This window comes from Ixodes scapularis, unplaced genomic scaffold (assembly GCF_016920785.2).
Source record: "Ixodes scapularis isolate PalLabHiFi unplaced genomic scaffold, ASM1692078v2 PGA_scaffold0__279_contigs__length_252992795, whole genome shotgun sequence".
NCBI lineage: Eukaryota > Metazoa > Arthropoda > Arachnida > Ixodida > Ixodidae > Ixodes > Ixodes scapularis.
This window is the reverse complement of record NW_024609835.1, coordinates 30045782-30056580: the sequence shown is the minus strand read 5'-3', so window position 1 is coordinate 30056580 and position 10799 is coordinate 30045782. Positions and strand designations below refer to the sequence as shown.

Genomic DNA, 10799 nt, shown 5'->3' with positions numbered 1-10799 from the left:
TATATTTATTCACTCCGCGACGCGCTCGGAAGCTTAATCAAAGGTTTTTGTTAAATCACTGCAACCACTACGAAGGTTGATAAACGACATGCTCTAATGGCCATGCAAGTTCCGCGGCAATAAAAGGTGACTCCTATTTTGCCACAAAAACTGTGCAGCCGATGGGGCGCGGCCTGCGATTTCCATTTTAATGATAAAGTGGTTAAAGGCCATGGATAGACTTTCTGTATGCGTTTCGGTGCTGTATCGACCTTTCCATCGCTTATCATCCGGGAGAAAAATGTTGAGCCACTGAGCTGTGTACGCATGCGCAGCATCTGATCTAGCGCACACCAGAACAACAGCGCATGCTCAAAACGTGTTACACAGCCCAGCAGACAAAGATGGCAGCTCGCAGTAGGCGATTTTCGCTAAAATCAATAAGCTAAGGGCTTCCAAAGACGTATGCTTGCCATGAACATATTAGCTTACCCCGTTTTCACAAAAAACAACACGAAGTGATCCCGCAGACGTGAAGGAAGGTAAAGCAGATCAAACTAAGCTGACGTATCACAGTTTCGCTACGCTTAAGTGTGATGCGCGGAACGCACCTTATATATATTTTCTACTCGCAGTTTTGGGTTGAAATGAAATGAAATCTTTATTTCCAGAAATTTACTCTGGCGGGCCTCCAGACAAAAACGGTACCATATGGTAACTTGACAGGGTGTGGGGCCCTAAAGCGAAACGAGCATAGCAATCTGGCAGAAAAGTGTGATACATACATTGAAAAGCCTCGTTATACAGCATATAGAGTTTCTCTTACCAGCTAGGCATCTACTTCAGTATGAAGGGTGAAAGCTATGACCGGCGTTAGCCAATTCCTGTCATAGAGTGAAATACGTGACACTTCTCAACAGCAGGAACACACACCGATTTCAGATTGTCACGTGAATTAAGCGGACATTCGGATGGGCTCGCCTCGGTTCTAGCTTTCGCCCTTCACGCTGTGATTATAAAATGCATAAGAAACAGGTGCAGTCTTGGAGGGAGAGGGTAGGCAAGGGCGTAAAAACGTTCTGTACGGCATTCAGAAAAACGGTTATTTTAGAAAAACGTCAACAATGAACCCTTAAATGCTTGGAGGTGTTCTGTGAAATGAAAGCCGTTATTTTTCAGCTATGACGTGGGGTAGCCACACGCTACCCCACGTCAACGTTTTTATGCAGAATTCGCTATCCAAAAATACGCTGGTTGTCATTGTACCGTACACCGCGCACCACTGATTGTGTCAACATGACCATCGGGGTATTTTCACACTTCACTTCAAAAGGGTATTGCTGACGCAAATATTCTATTATATTCACGGCGAGAAGTTCGGGTATCGCCGCCTGGCGGACTTTTTTCACCACCCAGCGTGAGGATACATAACCTTCCTCTGCTTGTGCAAGCACGTACGATGCCAAGCTTTTAAGCACTATGAATATTAAAACATAACCGCGTGGGTAGGACGTGCACTACCTATAGTGAGGTAAGCAGAAGCGCCCCTAGCGAGCTTCTCCCCGCAAATAGACTAGGGATTCACATAACGGCTTTTGACCTCGCTGGTAGTTTTGATGACAGCCTTTCGATCCCAAGAGATACCACTAAATTTAGCGAGTCCGCTAAATTTAGCTTAAAAAGTTTCCCCCTATATTTAGCGCAAAAATTTCACCTCTAAGTCTAGGGGGAAAATGTTGAAATTTAACTTAGCGGAAAACATTTGCCGCTAAATTTAACGAAAATTTTCCGCTAATGAGAGAAGAGCAGGAGAGGAGGAGGGGGGGGACACGGAGGGGGAGCAGGGGCATACTCTCCCCGCCGTATCCTCCCCTCCTCCTTCTCAAGAGGTGCGCTCCAATACGGCACTACAGGGAATTGTAAACATCTTTAATTTTTTTCCTTACCTCTATCCACGGTGGAAGGAGAGACAGTGGTCTTAGTGGCGCCGCCTCGCCACGGAGAAAGTGTGGCGTTAAGAAGAGCAAGTGTGTCGTGACGAAAGCAGTGCCTTTTTTATCCAACGATTACGACGTTTTACATACATACAATTCGATACAAAACAGCAAATCTAGGTGACATTAACGGCGTTCAAATGTTTTGGATATGCTAGCGTTTCTTTTATCCCACATATATAACTTTTGAATTTCTTCGGGAATGTTAACGCGACAAATGCAGCTTCCGAAAGGAATCGTTCCTTTAAGAAATAGAGACAAAATTGGTATATCGAATTACAGGCCTAGCTATTTCTATTTTACCTGTATTTCCTAAGTGTTTCGAAACAATCATGCATAGCCAAATTCATTCATTCTGCGATCAATTCTCTCTTTTTACATTCTCACAATACGGTTTTTGAAAGCAACGACCAACTTAACTTGCCCTATTAACACAAAAAGAAATCATCTTCAAATCATTAGAAGACAAGTGTGCTACTTTCGGTGTATTTGTAGATTTTCCCAAGGCCTTCGATGACCATAAGTCATCTCGCTCTTCACAACAAGCTAAAATTCTCTGGCTTCCGTGGTACAACTTATGAATTATTAGCCGCCTGCTTACAATTTTGCGAACAGTGTTGTTATCAATAATTAGTATTTAAGTGTACAACCATTAATTGCTGGTGTACCTCAAAGGAGCATACTGCGACATTTGGTTTTCAGTACTTATATCACCAACATTGTAAGATTAAGAACAAAGACAGCATATGTAACATATTCAAATAATACTTCACTTTTTTTTCTTGCTTTTTTTTCGCAGACGACGAAGAAAAGCTTGCTTGACATGTAAATTACACTGTGAGGGATGTTTATAAAAGAAGCAACGTAAATTCACCGAAAATCTACATTTCTAAGCATTACTTCTTAAACCAATATATATATATATATATATAAGACGAAAAGAACCCTTGGTGAAAACAGCAACAACGGACGATTTAATCTTCGACGTTTCGGTCGGACTCCGGCCGAAACGTCGAAGATTAAATCGTCCGTTGTTGCTGTTTTCACCAATGGTTCTTTTCGTCTTCTTTACCCACGCTTTCGGCTCCTCCGCCACCATGCCCGTTGTATATATATATATATGTGTGTTATTTTTATTTTTAGATACAGCCTTACACTTGGGCGTCGGTATTTGCCTATCAAAATTTTATTTTCCAAAATTTCCAAAGCCGTTGGCAATATATGCAAGTTTCGTTTTAACTTGCAACTAAACATTAAACTCCTCATTTACAATGTTCTGCTAGTCTGATATTTAAATTTGGCCATCTTGTGTGGGGAACCACTACTGCAAGTAACAAAAACCAGCTTCATGTCATATAAAAAGCAGTACCAAGTATCAGCGGTGTTCCATATGTCACCTGTTTGCGACCCCTTTTTAACACATTTCATCTCGGTGAGGTTATCAACCGCTAGTATTATACAGCACTTTCAAAATACACAACCGGCCATAAAATGAATAGTTCTCTAATCAACCATAGAGCAGATTTAGCACAGAACACAAATTTCTACACCGTTTGTAAGGAACAGGTTTGGAGAATATCATTTAGTATAAAAAATTACTGAAGGTAAATCTTCAGGCACAATCTTCCGTGGTTATTATATAACTTAGTAAAAACCAACACTACTTTAGAAACATTGGCATCACTTTCCGTCAAAAAAATATGTTTATTTAAACAATTCATCCCCATCGCATGTTTCACTAATGTAAAAATGAGTGCTTTATTTTTTCATATTAGGTTGCGTGATTTTTTATTTGATTGCTTATTTTGCTGAAAATATTTTTTGTCATAGCGATTACGTGTGAACACAGGCGCCTTGCATTGTTAGATCTGCAGCGATTCTGTTATTTTTTGCCTACTTTTTTGAGTGAAAGTACTGTTGTTTTTACTTGTGTCGTCCTTGCCACCATCTGCACGTCCCTGCCGAGCAAACGGGGGTGGCTTCGCGGCTCGACGCCACCCCTTCGACTCCCTCGTAGAATGGAGGGAAGTAGGGCGGATGTGTGTTGCGGCTCGTCGCAGCCACTGGGGAGCAGGACTGCGGGCGCATAGATGCGCTCCGATAAGAAAACGAAATCTAGAAACGCGTCCAAACGGAGGGTTTTTACAGAAAGCCGCAAAATGCTGCCCCGGCGTTATATCGTTTTAAAAAAGATTTTATTTAGTGGTTTTCGATAATGCTCAGCAAGTTTTTGATTGGAGCTATATGTCTATTTGCGCTAAATAAAAAAATTAATTAACGAATTTCACTTAGTCAGCCGACTAATAGTTGCGACTATCTCCCTATACAATGACCTCTTGACTGTATTGGGGAGGAGATTGAACAGTAACGCCTCTAGCGGCAGGCTTCAACTGCGTGGCGAATAAACTGAACTTTGTGGTTTTGTTGTTGATCACAAAAATGTATGATGATGATACGAAGGCGAAGGATGATACGTGCGTCAAAAGCATTGGTCAAAGCGAAGCGCTCGTGCCAAGACCGCACTAGGCGATGTTCAAGTTCTTTGTTTTGCTTTGTTAGTAAACACCGGGCTGTGTGGACAACAAGCTCAATAAAGCGCCCCCTTTAGTTCGATCTCTGCCCAATAACCCACCTGCACAAACCGCATGAGTTACGGCTTTTTTAAAAAAAAATGTGAAGGAATCAGTAAAAACATCCCATATCTATCTATCTATCTATGTATATATATTGTAAGGAAACGATGTTACAAACTGATGGGGGTTTATTATTTACAGTGTGGTAGCTAGGTTGAGAGAAAGGCCGTTGGGAATCCAGCTAGTCGCGCGCTCTGCCCGAACGAACCTCTTCCTCCTCGTCTTCCCTCAGCCTCCGTGTTTTTCCCCAACGCACCGTAGATCTCATCTTCGTCACAATGCCCTCTTGGTAGAGATAGCCATCCTGGCGAAGCTGGTATTAGGTGTGGTCAGTAGGGGGGCAGTAGAGTTTAAGGCGGTTGACATGGGCCGTTTCACGAGAACGTCGGCGGCGATCGGCGGGTGGGGAGAGAGGCTCAATTTCGTAGTTTACAGGTGAGGTCTGACGAAGCACGCGATATGGGCCTGTGTAGTTTGATAACAGTTTCTCGGAGAGACCGGGTTGGCGTTGTGGAATCCACAAAAGGACGAGATCGCCGGGTGTGAAAGAAGTCGGGTGGGATGTATCATCGTGACGGCTTTTTTGCTGTCCTTGCAGGTGTGTCGTGCGTGCTCGCGCTAGCTGGCGGCATTGTTCAGCATGATTTCTGATTTCGGTGACTGGAAGGCATTCAGAAGGATCGGGTGAATAGGGTAACAAGCGATCTAACGTTGAAAAGACCTGCCTTCCGTAAAGAAGGAAAAATGGTGAAAATTGAGTAGTGCTTTGAACGGCGGTATTGTAGGCGAAGGTTACGAACGGAAGAACCTTGTCCCAATTACGATGATCGGGGGAAATGTACATGGCGAGCATATCGGCAAGTGTTCGGTTGAAGCGCTCGGTCATGCGGTTGGTCTGCGGATGATATGGTGATGTTGTTCGATGGACGACACTGCAAGCTCGCAAGACCTCTTGAATGATTTTAGAGAGAAACACAGTTCCGCGGTCGCTGAGGAGTTCTTTCGGGGCACCATGACGGAGAACAACCTGGTTCAAGAGAAAGTTGGCCACATTTTCCGCTGTGGCGGTAGGCAAAGCAGCAGTTTCAATATAACGCGTTAGGTGATCAATGGCGACGATGATCCAGCGATTTTCAGAGGAGGAGTGAGGAAGTGGGCCAAAAAGATCTATTCCGACACGGTTGAATGGTCGTTCTGGGCACGGAATGGGTTGAAGCAGGCCTTGAGATGAATATAAAGGCCGCTTACGGCGTTGGCATGAGAGGTATGATTTCAAAAACTTTTGGACGCTTCCATAAAGCCCTGGCCAGTAGTACCGTGAGCGTACCCGATTGTAGGTCTTGAGTAGACCTCCGTGACCACATGTTGGGTCGTTGTGGAGGCATTCTAAAACCTCACGTCGCAAGTGACGAGGAATGGTAAGAAGCCAATGGCAGCCTTCGGGCGAATAGTTGCGCCGGTAGAGAAGGCCATTTCGAATGCGAAAATGCTTGGACTGTCTTTGTAGTGAGCGGTTTGGGGAAGATGCAGGGTCTCTGACAACAGCCGAAATTTTAGATATCCAAGGATCTCTTGCTTGTTCTTGCTCCATGTCGCCAATGTTTAACGCCGATAAGGTGATAGGGTCTTCATCAGTGTCAGGTAGGTCTGGTGGTTCAGAGTGCAGAAGACATCTAGAGAGACCATCGGCGTCGCCATGTTTGCGGCCGGATTTGTACAGAACAACGAAGTCGTACTCTTGCAGCCGCAGCATCCATCGACCAAGGCGTCCCGTGAGATCTTTCAAAGATGACAGCCAGCAAAGCGCGTGGTGGTCGGTCACAACGTTGAATTTTCGGCCATAAAGATATGGACGGAACTTGGCAACTGCCCAGACGACTGCCAAGCATTCTTTTTCAGTTACGGTGTAATTTCGTTCTGGTTTTGTGAGAGCCCTGCTTGCATAGGCAACAACGTAGTTGCCGAAACCTGTCTTGGTTTGTGCGAGCACAGCCCCAACTCCAAAGCCGCAAGCATTAGTGCGAAGTTCTGTTGGGGCAGTAGGATCAAAATGCCGAACTATCGGGGCAGATGTTAAAATATCTTTAAGCTGGTTGAAAGCAGCCTCGCACTGCGATGTCCAAGAAAATGGGTGTGAGGATTTCTTTAGAAGATCCTGCAGGGGTGCCGCTATGGATGCGAATCCGTGTACAAAACGTCGAAAATAGGAGCAAAGTCCAAGAAAACTTCGAATTTATTTTTGGGTGGTTGGCCTGGGCATGTCAGAAACGGCCTGAATTTTCCTAGGGTCGGGTTGAACGGCTTCTTTGGACACGAGATGGCCAAGCACTTTCATTTGCCGCGCTGCAAATCGACATTTCTTTGCGTTGAGCTGAAGGCCGGCGTTGCTGAGACAGGATAATACGGCGGTTAATCTACACAGGTGCTGCTGAAATGTGTTTGAAAATATTACTACGTCGTCTAAATAGCACAGGCATATTTTCCACTTGAGGCCGCGCAACACTGCATTCATCATACGTTCGAATGTTGCCGGCGCGTTGCATAAGCCGAAGGGCATGACGGTGAACTGGTACAGGCCATCGGGTGTTACGAAAGCTGTTTTTTCTTGGTCGTTGGAGGCCATAGGAATTTGCCAATAGCCTGAATGGAGGTCTAGACATGAAAAGTACTCCGCTCCCTGCAAGCAGTCGAGGGCATCGTCGATTCTTGGCATTGGGTATACATCTTTTCGGGTGATCTTGTTTAATCTTCGGTAGTCAACACAAAATCTGATGGTGCCATCCTTTTTCTTGACAAGGACGACTGGTGACGCCCATGGACTCGTAGAGGGCGTGACGACACCTTTGTCAATCATGTCGCTGACCTGGTTATCGATGACGCTTCGTTCAGACGCTGAAACTCGGTATGGGCGTTGACGCAGGGGATTCTCGTTGCCCGTATCGATGTGGTGAACTACCGACGTGGAACGTCCCAAGGTGGATTGCGGGCGATCAAATATGGAGCTAAACTTGCGTAGAACGGCAAGGAGTGAGGCCTTTAGGGACGAATCAAGGTGGTTATCTATAGTCGCTAACAAGAACTGGTCCTCGTCCTCTTGCTGCGGGGCTAATGGACAACAATATTCAGAAAAAGAATTATTGAAATCAAAAACTTCGATAGCTTCGCATGGCTCAGCGAAAGCAACGACTGTATTTGCAGGAAGCATTATTGAAAGAGAAGACATATTTAAAGCCATAAGGAATGCGGTGCCATTGTGAAGGTGAAGCGGAGAAAAAGGGACAAGGATACCTGTCTTACGAAAAAAAACTGCGGAAGGGGAGACCATTAGAGGAGACGCCGAGACTCTGGATGATTGAATCGGTAAAGGAACAGACGAAAATGGAGGAATTTGTACGTCATCAAGGAGGGATAATTTGATCGTGTGCACAGCAATGTTGTCGTCGGGAAGGTGGATTTGAGCGAAATCTACTTCTGCACGTCCACAGTCGATAACAGCGTTTGTTGCTTTTAAAAAGTCCCACCCAAGAATGACGTCGTGAGAGCAGGAAGACAACACCAGTAATTGGACACAGTAACACACTTCTTGAATGACAACACGTGCTGTACAGACACCGGTCGGGACAACATTTTGTGCTCCAACAGCTTTAAAGGGGCGACCAGAAAACGGGGTTGTGACTTTCTTCAACTTACGACAAAGGTCAGCCCGAAGAACTGACACTGCGGCACCGGTGTCAATTAATGCTTGAGTGCGCAAACCATCAATAACTATATCTATCATATTTCGGGTAACTGGACGAGGACTTAAAGATGTGAAAGGATTTGCAGCTCTCGCCTCTGGAACTGCTCCTAGCAGTTTCCCTCTGCAATGGGCGATGTAGTGCGTGGTCGCAGGGGAGACAGCGAACGCCGCCTGGGAGATGGAGATCTGCCCTGCCTTTGCCGTGGTTGTGGTTCAGTGTAATCTTGGTGTGAATACTGATCACTGCGTCGACCAGAACCGAAAGCTGGTCGATACTGCGCTTGCAGTGGGGCAGCGTAACTCTCAGAGTTTCCACGGCGACAAAAACGGGCGATATGCCCAACATAGCCACATGAAAAGCAAATGGGACGATTTTCTGGCGTCCTCCATTGGTCAGCCCTGCGTGCTTGCCAGCGAGGAGGAGAAAATGGCGGCTGTGGTTGGAAGACCCGAGCAGGTATCGGGCGTGTTAGCATCTCGGCATACGTTGGCACCTGAGGCACTAGCGGCGGTGACGCGGCCGGCGGCATAACGGCGCAAGGAATCGCGGCTTTGACTTGATCCTCAATTAGCGCTCTGATCGAAGGCGAGATAAAGGACTCCGGAGGGGTCGAAGGCTTTCCTAATTGGCGAGCCACTTCGTCACGTACGATCTCTTGAATGACGCATCGGAGTTCTGCCCATTTGTCGACGGAGCCTTCGATTGCAGTTGTCAGGCTGGCCAGCTCAGCGGGAGGTTCCAGTTTGCGTTTGGCTGGCAAACGCTGAAGGCGCAGCTCAGAGAAGTTCTGGCAGATGTCGATGACTTCAGAGACAGTCGTTGGCGCTTTGACGACAAGGATCTGGAAAGCATCTTCGGCAATGCCTTTCATGATGTTCTTCAGTTTTTCATCTTCGGTCATGCGGGTGTCAACGCGCTTGCACAACTTCAGGACATCTTCGATGTAGCTAACGAAGCTTTCATCGTGCAGTTGGGTGCGTGATGCCAATGTCCTCTTCGCGACGAGCTTCCGCTGGGCTGGCTTCCCAAATACTTCCTGGATCTTTGCTTTGAACTGGGGCCAGGTCACCAGCTCTGACTCATGGTTGGTATACCATAGTTTTGCAACGTCGGTCAAATAAAAAATTACGTTATTGAGCTTCACGGTGTCATCCCATTTGTTGTGGAGGCTCACCCTTTCAACTGACTCCAACCAGTCCTCAATGTCATCGTCACCGATTCCGCTGAAGAGCTTTGGGTCCCGCTGACGGAGGGCTCCCGCGCATAGGATAGTGGTTGCACTTGCAACAGTAGGTGCCTGGCCAGGAGTGGTGTCCTGCGCTGCCTCGTCCGAGGCTCCTTGGCGTGATACCGGTTGGCGTCGCATCGATTTCAGTGGTGTAGGATGCAGGAACACTTACGAGTGAAGTCCGGATAGTTGGGGAAACCCGCACCTCCACCAATTGTAAGGAAACGATGTTACAAACTGATGGGGGTTTATTATTTACAGTGTGGTAGCTAGGTTGAGAGAAAGGCCGTTGGGAATCCAGCTAGTCGCGCGCTCTGCCCGAACGAACCTCTTCCTCCTCGTCTTCCCTCAATATATATATATATATATATATATATATATATATATATAGCATATATATGGGGGGTTCAAGTCACCAGGTTCGATCTAAAATGGACCGTACAAATCGACGCGTGCACGTAGCAATCTAAACTTTTTATCGAAGGTGTTATTCACATGTCGTTTCTTTTTTTTTTTGTAAAATTACAAAGCGTAGCTTTCTTTCCGTAAAAATTAAGGCCAAGAATTTTGCCAGGGTCTACGGCAGGCAGCAACGCAGACGGCAGGGGTCCAGTAGCGGGGTGTGTTTGGCGTTCGTATTGACAGATGGCGCTAACTCCTTATCGAGAATAATCGAGACTGTTAGCGACCACCGTGGTTTATTAAAATGAATATAATCTTTCTAAATCGTACCTTCGGTTAAAAAAATAATGCGAACAATAAGAGCAAAACTCAAAGTAAAAAAACGCGTCTGCATAAAGGCTTCGCTATAGCTGCTAACGGATTTCGTGTGCGTTTCGTCTGCTATCTTTCGCTGGTCGGCCGCACCTGCAGGCGGCGCTCCCTACGCCATCTATTAATAAAAACGCCAAGCACACCCCGCTACTGGACTTGGTCGTCTGGGTCGCCTCCCGCCGTAAAAGCCTGGCAAGTTTCTGGGCTCTATTGTTTACTAAAAGAGAACAACGCTTTATAATTTTACAGGAAAAAACCGACCTGTGAAATACATTCTTGACGAAAAGTTTAGATGGCTACCTGCAGGCGTCGATTTTTACGATCGATTTTAAATTGAGCCTGGTGACTTGAACCACCCTATATATATATATATATACGGTGTTTGAGAGAACGCAGGCCAAATCGCTCCTGCGAAAACCAACCATCGCACAGAAAAAGGTTCAAGGGCAAC

At 46.0% G+C, this 10799-nt stretch overlaps 1 protein-coding gene across 1 annotated transcript; it reads right to left on the bottom strand.

The window, feature by feature from the left end:
- Positions 1–8380: 8380 nt before the first annotated feature.
- LOC120840800 lies at positions 8381–9712 on the bottom strand. Its single transcript, XM_040211518.3, has 3 exons — positions 8832–9712; positions 8536–8779; positions 8381–8395 (listed from the first exon to the last, which is right to left on the bottom strand). Exons 1-3 carry the CDS (start codon positions 9710–9712, stop codon positions 8381–8383), a joined length of 1140 nt encoding a protein of 379 aa, XP_040067452.2.
- Between the last annotated feature and the right edge of the window lie 1087 nt (positions 9713–10799).